This window comes from Gymnoscopelus braueri, assembly GCF_963280865.1.
Source record: "Gymnoscopelus braueri genome assembly, chromosome: 9".
NCBI lineage: Eukaryota > Metazoa > Chordata > Actinopteri > Myctophiformes > Myctophidae > Gymnoscopelus > Gymnoscopelus braueri.
In genome coordinates, this window is record NC_137610.1 from 41,438,733 (window position 1) to 41,458,385 (window position 19,653).

General features: G+C 42.3%; 1 protein-coding gene across 4 annotated transcripts in view; it reads right to left on the reverse strand.

The window, feature by feature from the left end:
* Positions 1–6,048: 6,048 nt before the first annotated feature.
* The window catches only part of spg11 (SPG11 vesicle trafficking associated, spatacsin), a 46,126-nt gene continuing 32,521 nt past the window's right edge, over positions 6,049–19,653 (reverse strand). For 2 of the 4 annotated variants that reach the window (XM_080437770.1, XM_080437769.1), the window contains exons 29-43: positions 17,798–18,012; positions 17,015–17,221; positions 16,581–16,813; positions 16,169–16,260; positions 15,531–15,905; positions 14,762–14,907; positions 13,445–13,649; positions 12,948–13,085; positions 11,973–12,106; positions 11,005–11,124; positions 9,849–10,017; positions 8,214–8,290; positions 7,250–7,405; positions 7,009–7,160; positions 6,049–6,890 (exon numbers count right to left, since the gene is read on the reverse strand). In XM_080437770.1, the coding sequence (XP_080293896.1) occupies positions 6,710–6,890; positions 7,009–7,160; positions 7,250–7,405; positions 8,214–8,290; positions 9,849–10,017; positions 11,005–11,124; positions 11,973–12,106; positions 12,948–13,085; positions 13,445–13,649; positions 14,762–14,907; positions 15,531–15,905; positions 16,169–16,260; positions 16,581–16,813; positions 17,015–17,221; positions 17,798–18,012 (2,600 nt within the window). In that variant the 3' untranslated portion in view covers positions 6,049–6,709. The remainder of the gene's footprint in view (positions 6,891–7,008; positions 7,161–7,249; positions 7,406–8,213; positions 8,291–9,848; positions 10,018–11,004; positions 11,125–11,972; positions 12,107–12,947; positions 13,086–13,444; positions 13,650–14,761; positions 14,908–15,530; positions 15,906–16,168; positions 16,261–16,580; positions 16,814–17,014; positions 17,222–17,797; positions 18,013–19,653) is intronic. The other 2 variants (XM_080437772.1, XM_080437771.1) reach the window with 2 other exon arrangements.

Consider the following 19,653-nt stretch of genomic DNA (forward strand, 5'->3'; position numbering starts at 1 on the left):
ATGCCTCTATGCAGACCATAAGAAAGGAGACACGCAGATCTATACAAAGACAACGGAGAACCTGAAAATGGAAGAGTATATAGGAGATGTTCAACTAGACACACAGTTGAAGACGTTGCTAGAGGAGAGGATTAAGGAAATGATGCAAATGGAAAAGAGGTTGGGGGAAGTGGAAGCAGAGGGGAAAAGGAACTACCAGATAATTGCAGCCCTCAAGGAAGAGAGGAGGAAGGAGAGGAACCAATGGACGGAGGAGAGAGTCAAACTGATTAGAGAAAAAGAGGCTTTGTCACAAAAATGCCTCTATGCAGAGCATAAGAAAGGAGATGCGCAGATCTTTACAAAGACAACGGAGAACAACAAAGTACTGAAAATGGAAGAGTATATAGAAGATGTTCAACTAGACGCACAGTTGAAAACGTTGACAAAGCAATTAAGCTCCTCAGATGTCTATAAACTCACACTGGACCCAAACACAGCGCACAGTAACCTCTCTCTGTCTGAGAACAACAGAAAAGTGACACGTGTGACAGAGAATCAGTTGTATCCTCATCATCCAGACAGATTTAACTCCTGGGAACAGGTGCTATGTAGAGAGGCGCTGACTGTACGCTGTTACTGGGAGGTAGAGTGGAATGGAAAGGTTTCTGTAGCAGTGACATACAAAGGAATCAACAGGAGAGGAATGGGTGATGACTGTGCGTTTGGATACAATGACAAGTCCTGGAGTCTGGAATGTAATAATGTTCTCCATTTAAATAGGTGCAGTGTCCGTCACAATAGGAAGAAAACGGAACTCGGAACCTTTATCTCCAACAGAGTAGGAGTATATCTGGACTGTCCTGCTGGGACCCTGTCCTTCTACAGAGTCTTCTCTGACACACGGACACACCTGTACACTTTCCGGTCCACATTCACTGAACCCCTCTACCCTGGGTTCATGTTTAGTTCTGACTCCTCAGTGTCTCTGTGTTAGTAGCCTCGATCTCCAGGCTTTTATTGCTTAGTTTTGCTAAAAAATAAAAGCCTGGCCCAACCATAGCCTGTACTGGGTATGAGGAAGTGTTTCATTTCCCAACCAACCAGAGTGCAGTGGGCGTCGCTCGTAATGTTGTGTTAACGGGGCGGGGGTTGACGGACAGATCGGTGAACCAATGGGATCATGCGCAGTCTCTCGCCGGCTCTATACACCCGCCCCTTTATACACGAAATCAGGAGGGTTGCAGCAGGCTACTGTGTTAGGGGAGGACAACACACTGCTGCTGAAATGATAGCTCACTCAGTCTGTAAAGGAACATGCATACGCACAGTTACACCTGGGTAAGAAGAGGTTTAATTCAGGGTTCTAAAGTAGATTTTTTTTAAATCCCTGATTAAATGAGGAACTGACCTTTTAACCACTTGCATCTGATTTATACTTCATCGTACAACAGTATAAATTAAACATAAAGGCTATTTTCTGCTTATAATGACATGCCTAAAATAGAGCATAACCTATTATTATTCAAGTCCACAAATATAACAATTCACATAACAATTCATGAACACCTAAGAATACACATAGTAACTTCTCCACACAGCCAGGCTGCATATGACAACAGAAGCAAAGCAGTATTTGGCAAGGTGTTTGGCTTTGTTCTTAGTCAAAGCCAAACACTGTTATGACCACTCAGTAAATGTATATGTATGGCCCATGATTCCAAATGTATAGTATACAGAATCTAGATATCTGAACCCAAAGTTAGTTATATAATGTCAAGTAACAGCTGGTGCTGTGACTGTTTAGAGCTGGGATCGAACCCCAATCTCCCACTCGGCAAACCGACTTACAACCTATCGTGCCAATAGAGCTGAGCTCGATTGGCAGAGTTGTTGTGGCCAGGTCTTGTCTGGGGCACTACATCTACCCCCTCAGAATTTGGGAGTGCGTCCTCATGCTTCACACTACATGCTAGAAGACCACTCACGATACACGTCTTTCATGTCCCCCACACAAGAACCTCCTTCATGTCCTGCCGACTACGCCAGATGTAGTGCTTCGCACAGAACTGGGATCAAACCCCAGTTTCCCCCAATCGGCAAACCAACACACAACCTACTGCGCCAATACAGCTGAGCCTGATTGGCAGCGTTGTTGTGGTCGGGTCATGTCTGGGGCTCTACATGAGGTTACCATGTTAAGCCCTCTGTGATTGTATCCAAGCAGGAATTAAACCAATATGCCCCTGGGCAGTAGAGGGAGAAGGAGAATCAGCTGAGGGTCATCCTGGGATCTGAGACAACTCTGAGATTCCCTTGCCTTTATATCGTTGGCCACGGTGCGTGTGTCATCCTGGTGATGTCAATACGAGACAGTCATAGCCATATATGGAGTCCCAATATGCCCAAAGATGGATGCTGTGATGTCGGACTTGGATATGTCCGTTAGCTCCATATATGGAGTACCAAGCATTCAGTGACGTGGTCGGACCTAATACCGCGTAACTATGGTTACCTATCCAATGAACCTGTATGATGTGAAAGCCTTTTCTACATGTATGACCGTTATTTGTATCAGATGTCTGGGTAAACTGTAATAATTCGGAATATTGTGAGGTAGTTCAAAATCCTCGCACGAACTCCGCTTCATAGCTGCTCTATCTATCCACTTCTGTCTGACTGTCAATCAATCATCCAAAGAAGATGACAACATTGAACAATAAGATATTAAAGTGATTTGATGTCATATCAGTAGTCAGAGAGCAGAGAGCACTGGCGTTAAACAAAGCTCTTGTTCTCAAAAGGTATCCTGTTGGCAACAAGCAGCCTACTAATCTGAAGCTAGTATTGAGCATTCAGTTACTTCAGCAACATGGGCCAAGTTGTTGTGGAACACCTTGCTTCATTAGCATAAGATATATAATGTACTAAATGTATGGTATGAACTTGCTACTATAACATAACTGTTAAGATCCCCAATAAACCCATAGCGGCGTGCTGCATTAAAATTTATTACAAAAATCGGATCTGGGCCTTCCTAGGCAAAGATATTGAAGGGCCCCCCTTCAATATCTTTGCCTAGGCTCCCCCAACACCCTTGCATTGCCTTCCTTGGCCTACTGGGAGTGTGCGTGCACAGTTTCACGCCGATCGGTCCGGCACCGGAAATTGTCTGTTCACAGACACGCAGACGGACAGACTCACACTGAGTGAAAACGTAATCCTCCGCCTTTGGCCGTTCCAGGCTCCTGGCGGAGATAATAAAGCTTACTCTCACAGTAACTCACTCACACAGGGCAACCCGTGCCCTATAGACACTCCACAGGGTAAAACTGGACATTAAAAGCACACACTGCACAGCTGCTTCAATTAATTGTCATGCAACTGTCATCAATCTGTATTGTCTAATTTTATTGAAACTGTTTTGTGAATTATTTGATATGTGGAAATGCATTTAGTTTGTTCAGGAAACGTGTATTGTGTAGTTAGTCTAACTCATGGGCCATGGTTAGCCTTGTTTGAGTTGATTATGCCATGGCAATTACTAATCATCGTGGGTGGGTCTCAATGTTGAGTGGACAAATGCTCAGTTTAGCTTGAGGCTAACAAGAAGACAACACCAGGGGAGAGCTGCCAGGCCTTGGGAGAAAAGGGCATTGCCTCTTAAGTTTTGGGGTTTGGGTTGCACTTTAATGCCGCGCAGATCACTCTGCCAACCGTACACGGGTGGGACCGATCTATGGCTGTGTATTTGAAATACATGAAATGTATACGATCACAGACATTCTAGGGCAAGTTTTTGGCCAGTTTATTTATTTAAGTCAGATCTGTACTGTAAAAATTCTGCATGGGACTGTTTTATCAAATTTTGGAGGTAAATAAATAAGAAAAACTTGCATTCTTGGACTTTGTCAATTCTTGGAGCCTTGGCCAATCGGTCAACTGTTTCACTTACATTTTAATTGGGTGTGGGTGTGGGGGGGGTAAGGGCCCCGGGCCTGATATTGGATGGGGAGCACTGGCCCACCAAAGGTTGAGAAACACTTCTTTAAAGCAACAGAGCAGTGTTTAAAAGGTATTTGGAACGTACTTATAGAACTCACCATGATGTGTATACAATAGGTAGCGTCAGTTAGGTACCGTTATTCAAATCAACAGATGTAATGATTCGTGCCGAGCTGGGATCGAACCCGCTGTCTCCCACTCGGCAAAGGGACAACCTACTGAGCTGAGCTGAGCCCGATCGGTAGAGCTGTTGTATGAAGATGTTTGTTTCAACAAGTGAATTTGAACCAACATTTATAATATTAATGAACTTTAACCACTTAGTTTAAGACCTATAAGGGTTACCATCTGACTTGAGACAACGTAGAAAACCCTGACTTATATAACTATTAAACTATTATTATTATTTTAAAGAAAAAGTCTTCGCCTTTTTCAACTGACCTGTGCCCAATGCGTTGGCGAGTAGTAAGTGGGAAATCAAGTCAACCATAATTCAATGTAGCAAAAATACGTGTATTTCCTGGTAGAAAGAAAAAAAACGCTGTAATGGAGACAGTCGTGAAAATTAAATCGTGTATTCTACAACGATGAACATAAGAATTTAGAACGAGCGACCGCCCCGCCCCCATCCATTGAGTTCAGTGGACATGTGGCGCCATCTTGAGAGGTTTTCAGCTATTACTTTCAATGTTGTGACATGATGACATCACGTTGTCATTCTAAATAATAAACTATAGTAAACATAATTGCATAAAGTGCAAAATATTATCTCCCTCGAGCCGGATTTGAACCAGCGACCTAAGGATTTCAGTCATGCCACTACAGTCCTCCGCTCTACCAACTGAGCTATCGAGGGGATACCGTCTCCTGTATAAGAATTACAGTACTTAAAGGTATACCTAGATGTCGCTGTTTGAATGAATTATAAATATCCAGAATCCAGAGACGGTAACAATATTAAAATTGTCTGCATTTCTACATGGTAAATGGTATGGTGGTTATCCGGGGAATAAATGTGCATCATACGGAGAGGCTTTGGAGAGTTTACCAACAGAGTTGGTGATAGCTAGCCTTGGATCAAGATTCTCCAAATTCATGTTGCTGACATGGAGACACATTTCCAGTGGGTCGTTCAGTTGACATTTGAGTGCCATCTAGTGGCAAAAAGGAAAACGGCAGTGAAAGTTAAGACAACATCATACTAAGTGTGAGATTATATATCTATTTCTACTGTATGTAGGGCAGGATCTCCTCTTTGGTCAGTAGGAATGCACCGAGGACACTAGCTGGAGCGCATCCAGATCATAGACCCCGCCCACTCCACTGACTGGACTGCTTCTCTAAGCTTCAGTCTGATAATCAGGCTAATTGTATGTCTTGATGAATTGAATTCATAGGACCACAATGGAAACCAGCCCTCAGGGCTTTTTGTGTTTAGCATTAGGCCTATTGTATAACTGTACCTCTGTACTTTTTGCAAACTGTTAATAAAGTATTCAATCAATGTATGTATGTATGCATGTAGCCTACTAGATTTACAGGCCTGAAAATCTAAATTAAATGGTCTCCATATATGGACATGTTACCTTTGTTATGCCCACCACGTCCATCTCCATATATGGGCGTGATACGTTTGTGACACCATCTACCCACAAGAAAAAAAATTACAGGCTGCCAAGTGGCCCTCACATCTATGGTATGTCGCACCGCTAGTCCACAGGGCCTCTTGGGGGCCCCCAAGGTGACCACTCATTAGGTAATTTTAATATAGGATAGTATAGGATACGATATGTCACAGGCTGTGTTTCTAAGCAGAACCCAGAGAATAGTTCTCACTACGGCTGAGTTGCCATTGGTTGCAATAGGGTCTGGCTGCAGAATGAGTATGTGACCTCGTCTGCTGGAACACGGCTGCAGCCAGACACTTCTCATTGGTTGATTGAGAAGACTGTGGTCATACGGCTCTCAATGCCAACAGCTAACGGACATACCGTACACATAACTCTAAGTAAATCAGTGTCAACCTTCAATTATTTAGTCAATAGACAATTTATTTCATTCAGTAACAGTTTTCATTTAATCTCCACAGAAGACATTGTAGAAAGCATTTAGATTTGATGAGAAGTGTGCATTCAACAAAAAGTTAATAATGTTTGACATATCTAACAGGACGATCTGTTGATCTCCATTAGCTGGTAGAAACACAAACTCAATGTGATGAAGCATGTACAGTCACTCTCAGACAATGAACCAGTCAGGTCCATTTAGCCTCGCAAACCAGACAGCCTTTCCACAATCTTCTAATGATACAGTGTGTATCTGCGCCTTGTAAATGCTGTGTCAGGAAGCTGTCATCTGTTTGTTATTTCCATTCAGGAGTATCTATTTTAAGATATCTTAAAATATAATTCCCATTTCTGCTAAGAAGCAAACTAGATATACTTTGACTAATTTTATTTACAGAAGGACTTATTTACGTGACTGCAGAAGAGAAACGGAAGCGAGGGGCATGCAGGATATCTGGTTTATTTTCTGTGGATTTTCAGTGATTCTGATGTACAGTCTGTTAGGCGGAAGCATTTCAAAATTGAATGAGACAATAGTCTGTCTAGACAGATCACTCACTCTTTCGATCAAAGAACCAGATGGTCAGTCATTTAACCAGTCACTCAGTCATTCAGGAGGTCAGTCAGTTAACCAGGCGGTCAGTCATTTAACCAGCCAGTCAGTTAGCCAGGCGGTCAGTGAGATAGCTGCTGCTCTTGCAGTCTTGTAACAGTAGGTTGGCGAGGTCAGTGAGCTGGTGTTGGTAGGCCAGTCTGTACAATGTAGAAACATCATCACAGAACCGTAGGAACCTACGCAGGTTCTGACTGCTACTGCCTGCTGGACGACTCAGAGTCCACCTGGGGGAAAACACACACACACAACAAATCAATATGTGTGAAGCAGGGTGTTGTTGTCAACGGGTATTGCATAATTTGTCAATTCTCTAAGGATCAAAGTTTGTAGTTCAAATCTTACTTCTTGGAGACGTCTTCAAACAGACTGGAGGTCAGCGGCCGGTGTCGTTTCAGCTCCTCTAGGTACTGGAAGTCTCCATTAACAAGGACCTTCTGGTAAACAAGCTCCGCCCAGTCTGGGCTGTAGTCATAAGCCTCGGACACCACAAACACCTATGCACACACACACACACACATAAATACAGTACACTCTATCTGGGTGCTTGTGTGCATGCGATATTGATATGTGTGTGCGTGTGTACCTGGTAACATCGTGGCAGGGCTTGGGTAGCGATGGCCAGGTCAGCCTGACGCAGATTGATGATGCGTTGCTGTGAGCCGTCTTTCAGGAAGTGATGCTGCAGTAGCACCAGCTTAGCCATCCTCACACAACGAGATGCTTGACGCACACACTGGTCCTAATACACACACACACACACACACACACACACACACACACACACACACGCAAGCACGTACACATACCATCAATTTTATTTGATTAATAATCAAATAAAATAATAATACATTTCTCTTTTTATTGTCCTACTTACCGTGTGAGCACAGCCGTGGCTCATAGCTCATGACTCATACCTAGATACTAGATACTACCGTTGCTGTCGGGCAGAAACCTTGTATGTCCAAAACGGTTTCTTTTCAAGAAATTGAAATAAATACAGTCGAGCCAATGTAGTTATTATTTAGTCATAAGCCATTAACTCACTGAGTGCCTGAATTATTTCTGGCTATTTCTGGCCAGTAAGATTTTTTTTTTTTTTTTTTTCAAAGTAAAAAAAAAGTGCGTAGGAAGCGAGATACAGCCTTTTTCAGTTATAAGTTAAACAAGGAGTGGATGGAGCTGCAAATCTTCAGATAATGATATCTTGGGTTCTAAAAAAAATACGTTAATGGCACTCAATGAGTTAATAGTCATTAATACTTTCCGTTGGTTCAGTATTTATAAAACCCACTGACACATTTTCACCTTAAAAAAGAAATCGGAAATAGCGAAAATAACAGATCTACAAGCTGCTTTCGCATGACACTGTTGAACGATGAAATAGAGCATTAATGTTTTACCAAAAGAAAGTAAGAAAGAGTTTTTTGCCCGACAGTGCTGTATTGGGGCCATGAGCCATGGGCCAAGGCTTGGCCCACACAGCATAAATTAAGACTTTAGATAAAGGAGAAATACATTATTTGAAACGTTCTAAACAGCAGCGTTACCTTGGAGTAGCTCTCTGCGGCATCTTTAAGCAGATCAAACACCTTGGACAGACTTTTCTCCAACTCAGGAGACACCACTGGATACACAGAAAAGAAGATTAATGACAGCCCTGTCTGTCTGTCAAGACAAACGAGTGCTCTCCGTCGAGCATGGAACAACAGATTAAGATTAAGACAGTGTCAGGTCTACTTGGTCTCTGGTGAGTTCTGTTCATCAGAACACTCGTCTCTGAAATAGTTTCAGGCCTGAGCGACATGCCATCAGTCTTACCTTCTGTCTATCATGCCTTAGTGTCTGTCTCACCTGCTGTATGTCTTACCTACTGTCTGTCTCACCTACTCTCTGTCTGTCTCACCTACTCTCTGTCTGTCTCACCTACTCTCTGTCTGTCACACCAGTTGTCTGTCTCACCTACTCTCTGTCTCATCTACTCTCTGTCTTAGCTAACCTCTGTCTCACCTGCTGTCTGAAAAAACAAACAAACAAACGAAACAAAACAGTAGAAAGGGAGTCTACCGGCGCACCTCAATCTAATACAGTTAGTCTGGTGCGCCACAGGGGCAGGGACACCAACAGTTGCAGAAGAGATTGACACTGGAGCAGCTCATTGAGAGCACAGCCCTCGCCCGCCTCTGTATATGAATGCCTCCCTAGACGCTGCCATTTATGACACAGAGGAAGGTTAAAAGATCAAAACGTCAGTCATTATTTATTGCAATAGCACCTGAATAAAAAGGCGTTAACTGTCCGAACTGCTCCAGTGTCAATCTCTTCTGCAAACAAAACAGTAGTTCGGCTATTATATAGTCTGAAATGGTTAAACAGCTTCATAGAACACACAATAAAGCTACATAGAAGCCAATAATACTATGGACGAGTTAAGTCAATAGGACGCAAGGGGAGGAGTTACAGGAGAGAGGGAGAACTGCTTAGATTTAACTTTTTTGGAACAACAGTTTATCTTTGCTCAGTTTATGTTTCTCCCAATATAACTACCATCAATTTCCTCCCTGTGTCCATGTGGTCCCTGTCGCTGCCAACCGACAGTCACGAGAGGGTGCAGACCCACCGTTTCTCAACCACTGTTTCCCAAAAAAGTATCAATTAAATATTACAGACCGTTAATAAAATAGAAATGACTGTGTTATGACTCTTAGGTAGAGTGTGAGTGTGGTCCTTGAGGATTGTTCAAATATGCTAGAGGTCCAGAGCAAAAAAAAAGGTTGATCCTCTGATCCACACAGACTCAACAGATGCTTCCCAGGAGTGTTTCACTGGGAGAGAGTAACACATGTTCAGGTTCATGTTATCTTCCCCAGTTCCGCTCCCCTGCTGAACAGGTGCTCTGTCCAACCACTAGGAGCCGCTAGTGTACTGACACTGTACTCAATCTGCCGACTTCCCACCCACAAACACTTAACGATGCATTAACCACTTAAGCCATATATGCTGTTGTACACAAATAGCAAAAATAGATAATCGACAACTTCACTGAGATTGTAGATCTGCTATTTTTACGAATAGCACAATGCACCTCTAAGAGGTAGAGCCCACCCAATAAGGATCCTGATTTTGGTGCGTCGTAGACCACCAATTACCAATGTTTTTGACTGATATTTTAGCGCAAGTCTCACCCCACGGTTGAGACTCGATGATCTTGAGTTGCGTCCTGGCTGCCATTTCATGGTTCTCTCCGATCTCGCGCCTCATGCTGAAGCAGAGGGCCACCATGTTGTGTTTCTCACTGTCTCCGGGAAGACAGCGCTTGATGTAGTCCAACAGAGCGGTCTTCAGACTGGAACTCTGCACACACAGCACCACACAGACAGCATTGGGTTTTTATGCAGTATTTATCCTACAGTATACACAGCAATAGGTTCCCAACTCTTTTCCTTGGTGACCCCCCGTCCTTACATTATGACAAAAGCTGAGACCTCCCCATGCACGCACGCACGCACTTGTGTTTTCCAGATATGTTAACCGCTTAAGCCTTATATACTGTACTGTACGTCTAGTGGGACAAATAGCAAAAATAGATCAGCTATTTTTTAAAGGTTTCATGACGTTCAGTTTTACCACACATTAAAAGTCTTTGTCATGGTCCTTCAAACGTGTATAGAAAGTTTTCACTCCAAAAAAAATTCCACTCCATTGATCCATGGCAGGTGTTTTTCTCTCACATTTCTAAAGCCTTTTCAACTGCAATGAAAAAAGAAATCTTTGCCTGCGGGTGTCGCTGGTGAGGGATTTTGCCTGTCAATCATCGCCTCTGCTCCGCCCCCCCCAAAGGAAAGGATAGGGGAGGGGAGGGGCGAGGAGGAGAGTGGGCGGGATTAATCGGCTGTGACCTCACTGCCGAAGGGCCAAGCTCAGATTACTTTTCAGCCTAATTATTCAGAAAACCCCAGACCACAGAAAATCCACTGAATGTTCAAAGTTCAGATTTTTTGGGTGTAATTGAGGTCATAAAACCCCCAAAAAAACATAAAAAATAAAAAAAGTGAAAATGAATGTCATAGAACCTTTAAGCTTTTCAAAAAGCTTTGGACAATTTTTGACAATAATTTGTCCAAAGTTGCAGTTTAGCAATGTTTTTTACTGTGTTTTTTGCTTCACATTGATGTGACATGTGGGAGTTAGGTATGTTAAAGTTACAGTTTTGGACTACAGCAAGGCCTCATCTCCCCCCTTGTGATCTTTAGTGCCCAGACCCCATGCTGGGAAACAGTGCTATGCAGTATAGTGTATAGTGTTGGTGTATGTCTATGATATTGTGTTAGTGTGTGTTACCTGTCCAGGTGATCTGTCTACATTCTTCCTCAGGAGTATCTCAAACCTGTGGTTCTGATGAAGCAGGTCAAAGATGTAGGTCATCTCATTATACCTGCCGATACCTGTCAACAAACGTACCTGCGCGCGCGCGCACACACACACACACACACACACACACACACACACACACGGCGAGTTCAGCAAGCTCAGAGTTTAGACTTTATTTTGAATTAAAGTTCAGTTGGTTTTGTTTTTGTTCGACCTGCTTCATGTTATGTTGACTTATGTCTTGTCTGTGTTGTTTTATTTATTGTTATAAGTGGTTCCATTATATTGATGATATCTTTTGTATATTCAAGGGCAGCTGTGAGGAAGTCCAATAATTTGTCACCCTTGAATTAAAGAAGTTCACATTGGAGTCTAGCCATGTGGATACTGGATATATGTGGATAATATCTTTGGCGCCTGAATTTCTCCAGCGGTATCAATAAATTATTTTTATATTAATGGTTGTTTATCTATCACAATAGTGGGTGTTGTCTATTGCAGAGTGTGACTTAGACGAGGCCTGAGTAGGCATGGTCTGCCTTAATAAATCATAATACTTTTTAAATGTATTTGTACATCGTCACTGTCGGGCAGAAACTTTGTATCTCCATATTGTTTTCATGAATTAACGCCCTGCTTTGTCATACAAGAGTGAAAATATTCAATCTACAAGCTCATTGTAAGCTTGTAGATCGGCTATTTTTGCTATTGAAAGTGAAAGTGGTTAATTGTCTGAGTTTTCTAAATATTGAACCAAGTATTAACAAGAGCTTGTGACTAAATAATAACTACATTGCATCCATTGGAACACAGGTTCTTTTTTTTCCATTTCCTGAAAAGTAACTGTTTTGGACATTCAAGTTTTCCACCCCACAGCGACCGTATATTTAAATGACATCACAGGGCATGGACAGACAGGGGGGGGGGTGGAGTCTCACCAGCAGGCCGTACTGCTCGCTGGGGGCCAGGTGGGCGTGGCTCAGGTGTCGGGCCGCCTGGAGAACTCGGACGATTCCCTCCATGTTACAACTCAGACTGAAACAGTCATGGACCACGATCAACACCTCCACAACTACGCACACAGAGACAGACAGACAGACCCACACAGATAGACAGACAAAGATGAGTGGGTGTCATTTATAAAATGTGAGATTTGCACTTTTTTTTGGTCTTTGTCAAACTTTTAGTCATTGCTGATTCTCTCCATGTGCACTGTGGTTCCTGTCGCTGCCAGCCCCCCTGTTGTCACATGGAGTGCGTAGCGTCTAACAGTAGACCCCCCATTTGACAACAGGGAGTTGTCTACACTGTAGATCCTCTGATCCACATGGAGTCACCGGCTGCTTCTTTTCACCCGACAGTGTTCACGCTATCTTTTCCAGCTCCGCTCCCTGCTGATCAGACATCAAGACCAACCAGTAGGAGTTTTAAAGTGCAGTGAAGAGGACACAGTCACCCGCCAGCTTCCCACCCGCTAATGCATGATTTATACATGGTTGTGTGCTGTGTTGCACACCGAAAATAGCAGTGAGCTTGTAGATCAAACTAGAACGTTGCGTTTGATCTCTTTTTAAAACAAATGTTCTCTTATTTCTGTTTTCTATATCGAGAAATAATGTACTCCTAGGGGGTTACATTTGCCCTTTACAAAGTTAATTCATGTTCTTTTCTTAGAAATGATCATAATACTTCCCCACATACATGGATGTTTTAAATGCTTTCTGTGCTCTCTTTCTTTTAATAACTATTTGAAAATACAAATAATAAATTGTTTCGATATATATTTGAAACAGAGTGCCTGTGAATGAGTGATTAACAGGGCAGTAGTGTGTGTGTGTGTGTGTGTGTGTGTGTGTGTGTGTGTGTGTGTGTGTGTGTGTGTGTGTGTGTGTGTGTGTGTGTGTGTGTCTTACTGCAGTCCAGTTTGCTCAATGGTACAGTGGACAGGAGGTCGAGCAGACAAAGTCCAACCAGGTTGGGGTCACCACATAGTTTGGCCAGCTGGACAAAACTATCTCTCCCTTCTGATGGCCTATACACTTGTCTCTCTGCTGGATTAACAGACAGACAGACAGACAGACAGACAGACAGATAGACAGGTTAGACAGACATAATATCAATAATAATGTGTAAAGCTAGTAGGGGTGTAACAGTTAATCACACTATAGGTTTGAATCGATTTAAAAAATGTTTTTAATAAAATAATTAAAAGGCAAGGCGATGCATTGGGGGCTTAAAAATCGGCTGTTTTTGAGTGACACCATTGTACGACAAAGTAGAACATAGTGCTAAAGTGGTTAATCACACTAATCGACTTCTTAGACTTCTCGATTATTCAAAAAAGCAAGCAATAGAATAATCACTAAGAGAATAAATGATAGTTGCAGCCCTAAAAGCTAGCGTGTCTCACCAGTGAGTGTGTCTTGTGTGGAGGCTAGTATTCCCTGTACTGTGGCGTTAGCAACCAGCTGGGCTACAGTGTTGGGTTGAAGGTTCTGGACTTTGATAAATGCCTGAGCCTTCTGGTAGCGCTCCGGCTGAGAAGACATGAGGACCTGAGAGAGGACAGCCTGGGGATCCTCTTTGTACAGATCATCGAACGAACAGTCCAACTCCTGGAGGGGAGAATATTTTGTATTTGTAATTAATTTAATAATATTAATAATATTAATAATGAATACAAGTTGGAGCCATACCTTTTGGGACCCAACAACACAGCAAGAATAGGCACAAAAGGGTCTATTATTACACTCATAGCTTCTCTCTGATTGTAAGTAAGTAAGTAGTCTTGGGAACCAATGGTTCTCGGGCCATGTGTTCCATCTCTCTGATTGGCTCTATGATCATCTTCTTCCTCCCACTAACTTCACAGTATTAAGTTGGAATTTCCAACTTACTACGAGGAATAATGCAATGGAAGGGCCATTTAAGTGGACAACTAAATTCCAACTATGAAACTTGGATTTCTCGATATCTCAGAGATGCAGTTGTTTTTGTAGCATCATGGCAGAGCAAACTGGGACCAATTAAATTGCTTTTTAGAATTGCTTTTTAGAATTGCTTTTTAGAATTACTTTTTAGAATTACTTTTTAGAATTACTTTTTAGAATAGCTTTTTAGAACAAACTGGGACCCATTGAATTGTTGTTGTTGTATGTAGTAATTAGCTTAGCACCTGTTGAGTGGGGAATGGTTGGATACAGAAAATAACTTTTCCAACCTCTTCCAATTATGAATGTCTGACTGTCAGGAAGGCAGCATTATCCCTTCATCCACCGTGCACAGTGAACACCCTACCACACACTGTTAAGAGGATTTCTATCAAATAATGAAGACATACCTCCTCTGACATAATTAAAGGGTTGGGAGTCCTAGATCAGCGATTTGTGGAAGTGAGCTCCCAAATAATTGACAAAACGCACTAAGAAGAGCTCCAGTCACAGAATTTGAAAACTTTGTATATAACTATGGTGTTTCCTTGATGAGAGAGAAAAGGCAGAGAAGACATTGCGCATTTAGATTTTTTTGTTTTCTTTAAAACCTTGGAAAAATTGTTTTCATTGTGATACCAATAAAACTATACATTAGTTCCATTGATCCAAGGTGGAACACAATCAATCGATTGATCGTTCAAATAAACATGCTCTGAATCGTCTGCCGTGTTGTCTGCCGTGGTCATATGGGTGGGTCGCGAACGCTAGGTCCTAGATATAAAATAAGAGCATACCTTGGAGAGCTCGTACAGGCTGAGGACCTGCTTACAGTAGTTGTTGCCATGGCGACAGCTGTTGACCAGTGTCTTCAGTTGACAAAGCACTTGGTCGTCAGGGGGGGGCAACATGTCAAAGGACAACAGACTGCTGACTGATGGAGCTGAGAGGGAGAGAGATGGGGAGGGGGGGGTATATTTTGTAAGTTTTTTTAAGGAAAGAGAGGAGAGAGGGGAAGGAGAAAAAGGGCTGTGCAACATCAAGGTTAAAGCCCCTCTACAGTTTTTTTTTTTTTTTACAGCTACTTAATGATATCCAGCATGAATCTGTAGTGTATCGATCCTATAGACAGCATAAAAAGAAAAGTACATTTTGAGTGCAAAGTTCAATATTGTATTCTACATTTGAGGTGGTATTTGGCTAAAAGGGACATAAGTATGATTATTATCACGATCCCACTGACTGGTTAAATGGTTGACAAATCTAGGCTCTACCGTTATGGTTTTATTTGGATTAGATTCTACAGGTGAAGGAGCATGAGATTAATCTTCCATCTCAAAGCTGTGCTCTGAGACATCGCTTTTGCTTTCAATTTCACTTTACATCGCCTTCATGAGAATTGGCAGCGTGAGTTGTGATTTCAAATCCCTACCATAACGCAGATTGGTGAGTTAATCAGTGGGGAAAACAGGAAATAAAATAGGCTGGAGGGTGGTTTTAAAGGTCACAATATGAAGATTAAATGTCAGGGGTCATATGAAGGTTAGGGGTCAAACGGATGCTTACAGGTAGTGAGGCTTCTCCCGGGCGGTGCCTCTGTCACTTCCTGTGTGCCAGGGCGGAGTTCTCCAGAGGCCAACCCACGGCAATGTAGCACCACCCGCATGTCACTGTGGTAATAGGAGAAATAGCGACACACGCGGCTCGCCTCGTGGACACGCCCCTCATCCAACAACTGGCCAATGAGCTCAGAGAGGACACCCCGCTCCTCGGAACTCAATGCAGAGTCGCCGTGCCCCCGGAGTGCAGAGTCGCTGTTTCCACAAATTTCTGCCATGTCGCCCTTTTCTTCCCCTACTGAGTCATGGTTCACGGCCTCCTCTGTGTGCGTGGACAGACCAGGGTTATTATAGTTAACCACAACTAATGAAGTAACGGAATCTAGAATTGACAAAAAAAATTAGTCAACTGAAATAAAAATAAAAACAAGGCTTTGCAAAAAAAACTATAACTAAGTGAAACTGTATTGTGTATTTACTAAACTAACTAAAATCACAGAGAAGCGGTCCTTAGTTATAGTCTTTGTAAATATTTCTTGTTTTACATTTCAAAAATAGCGAAAATAGCTGATCTACATGCTCACAACTGAGCTCCCAATTTTCCTGACCTTCAAAACGAAATTACAATAAAAATAATATAATAACCTTGGGGCAGACCATCCAGTGTGAGGTCACTCTCCTGGTTCAGGGCAGAGATCTTGGAGAAACAGAACTGTTCGTTGACCAGCACCTCGTACCTAGTTGCCACCATCATGACAGATTAGTTGACAATTAATTGTCGTACTAATAATCGCAATTAACGATTTCATTGTTTTTGGCACTGAACATAAGAAACTACAATATCTGTTTGCCTTTTAGGCTGTTAAAAGTTAATAAATTGCACTTGACAAAGAAATGACTGACAATCATTGGTGCCAATAATCAAAATAAATAATGTACTATGGTCAAAAAGGTCCATGCAATTAATCATTTTATACATTCAAAAAGTTTGCGGAAAATAGGGGATCTAAATAGCGGAAATAGCCAATCTACAAGCTCACACTTGGCCTACTCGTACCATGAAGACAAAGAGGAAAACGAAGACGAGTCGGCCTCTTCTGAACCGACGGCTGATAGCGGTGGGAACGGGAGGCTGAATATGCTCTCGGTCTCCATGGAAACACGCAGGAGAACCCGCTCCCGGATGCGATTGGTCCAGAGGCATTTCTCCAGAAGCCGAAGGCGGGGCAGGGGAACCGGATCGACCCGGGACAGCCAATGACCTGCCAGACTCAGCAGTACACACCGCTCCTGTGAAAGGTCAAACATCAAAGTTTAGCTGCCAATGATATGGGAAACCCTTGTGTTTAGTACATTTGTGAATTTGTCAATTCTCTGTCTAATATTAAGTTTAATAAACTAGTCTCTAGTACTCTCCAAAATCAGGATCAGCATCTGACCCAAAAATCTCATCTCATCATACTGTATTTCATTTCATCTCATCTCATCCACCTGGGTTCTCAGCAGTTCTGTCTGGGTTGAGGAGTTGTGGGGAGTCATGTCATCTTCTTCAGTCTGGGACGAGAAGAACTGGGCGGCTGGTTCTGGACTGGTACCATTGGATTCAAACTGCTCATGACATCTCCTCCAGAAACACACCCTCGCCTCCCTCCGCCCCCACTGCCGCTTGGCCTTCTGGGTAATAAACTCCTGGTGCAACTGGATGAGAAAAAAAGAGGGAAAAATCACCTGAAGTGAAGATAATGGTCACAGTGAAGATGGTCGTTCTCAATGATGGACCCACAAATGCCCTTTGATGATCTGGGATTAGATCCCACTAGAACCTTCTCTAATGTGTCTCCCTCTCAGCTTTCCTACTGTATGTCTATCCCTGGGTCTGGACCCATTTTTATGCGTCGTGAGTAGATATAACTTATTTTTCGTTTCCTACATTTTGTTTTTAATCATTATTTCAAAAGATTAATTTTTTTTTTTTAATAAGCATGTCATAAATAAATTCAGAAAACAAATTAGTCCATAAATTAGGGGGGAAAAGCGCTATTTTCTCTAGTTTGGGTCCCAGGGAGACATCAAATTTCTCTTTTGGGTCTCGAGCTAAAAGGTTTGGGAACCACTGGTCTATCCTACACTGTATCCCTCTCAACTTTCGGTCCCTCTACTACGCCGTCTGCTTTCCTAGAAGGTTGACTCATTCTACGTCTCTGGGTGTATTGGCATCAGATACATCACCTCAAAGATCGAATCTCAATTTTGTGTTCCGTGTTGACGTCTCACCTGATTGATCAGCAGGTTGTCAACAGGCAGGTCTGCCAGCTCCGCCACCTGCCTGGCCTGGGGGAAGAGGCCTGCAGCCTGCAAGCTGTCCACCAGGCCCTGGTACTCTGTCTGGAGCTCCTGCTGGGAGCACGGCTGCAGGAGCCTTCTAGACACACACACTGGACCAGCCTGAAGAACCTCTGACAACTGGCTCAGCTTTTTAAAGTCAGGACCTGGACCAACACAAGAGAGAGTTGAACGCACGCACACACAAACAGACACAGAAACAGATGTGCATACAAATATACTGTGTGCGGGTCTATGCATCCATGGACATTCAATAAACACACACTCAGACCCACACACACACACACACACACACACCCCAGTGTCATTTAGTTTTAGTCCTACTTTAGTCATCTGAAATGAAATGGTTTAGTCTTAGTCGACTAAATATCTTAAGTCTTTTAGTCTTAGTCAACAAAATGAATACTGCAGCAAATTCTGATTTAGTCTTAGTCTTTTGAATAACACACCATTTAGTTTTAGTCCTATTTTAGTCTTTAATCTGTTGGCAAAAGTTGGCATTTAGTTCAGCACAAACCGTCGGCCGATGTGCCCATTGTTGTGCTAATGCATTATAGCTGTCATTCTGGCCTGCCAGTGTTGCCAGGTCTGTTTATTATAAGTGACTTTGGGCTTGTTTCCCTGTAAATCCGCTTGTAAATAGGGATGTACCCAGCAAGATTTTTTCACTGACGTGTACACGACATTTTTGAAAACGGTTATTTGAATAATCGAAAATTAATTAATTAATTGAAATTAACACCCAGAAAATAGCCAAAACTGAGCACATTTCGATCTAGGCCATTTGAAAAAATATATTAAGAGTATATGAAAGCCATTTAAAATGTTTATACTATTGGAATCTTACACACCTGCTCCCAAATAAGTAATTACATCATTTCTGTGCACAGCGCAAAAGTATGTAATGCTTGATTTTTTTTAATTTGAAGGCTGGAAATAATGCTTAACATGTTTTGCTGGCCTTTTTGCTCTGTTTCAAGTCTAAAAAAAGAGTGATGTTCTATACTCCTGGTATGCACTGCAGTATTCATTTACAAACATATTTCACGATCTTTGCATCAGTCGGCAGTCGCACCCAGCAGTGCCTTGATGAAATAATATTCTGTACCATTCATGCCTTTTTCAACCTCACCACCACAGGCGATATCCCAGGATACTTCATTAGTATCCAGAGATAAAATGCATTCTCACAAAGGGAACAGCTACCTGTCACTCAGTGTCCTGTGGACATGAAAGACCACGTTTCATCTGAGCTAATTTCTACATCTGTCACTTCAAAATGAGATGAGACCTCTAATTTAAACTAACACATCAAGTGAGCAGGATCTTGCAGTAGTTTTTTGACTGCTGACAGAAGAACAGAGGGTGTTTGATGTTGTAGTGGCAGCCCTATGGGGTGGAGTTACAGCACCACTTCATAGAGATGTATTAAAGAATGTCTTGAAGTTAATCTATTCAAAGGCTGCATAACTCCAATCCAAACTTCATTTAAGGATGAATGACAATGAGTCTGATAGACTGATGTAAAATGGCATTATTATTATTATTATAGGACTTTAAAAAAAAGAAGCTATTAGTTATATAATTATAATAATTATTAATTAATAATTATATCACATTATATCACTTGTTGACATGGCAAATTAATAACGAGAACTGGAAATATTATGCTTTATTTCAGATAGGTCAGTGTAGAGCAGGGGTGTCAAAAACTAATTTCGGGGTTAGGGCCGCAATGGACGAAAGGTGATTTGATGAGGGCCGCAACGGCGGAACCAGTCGCAGAC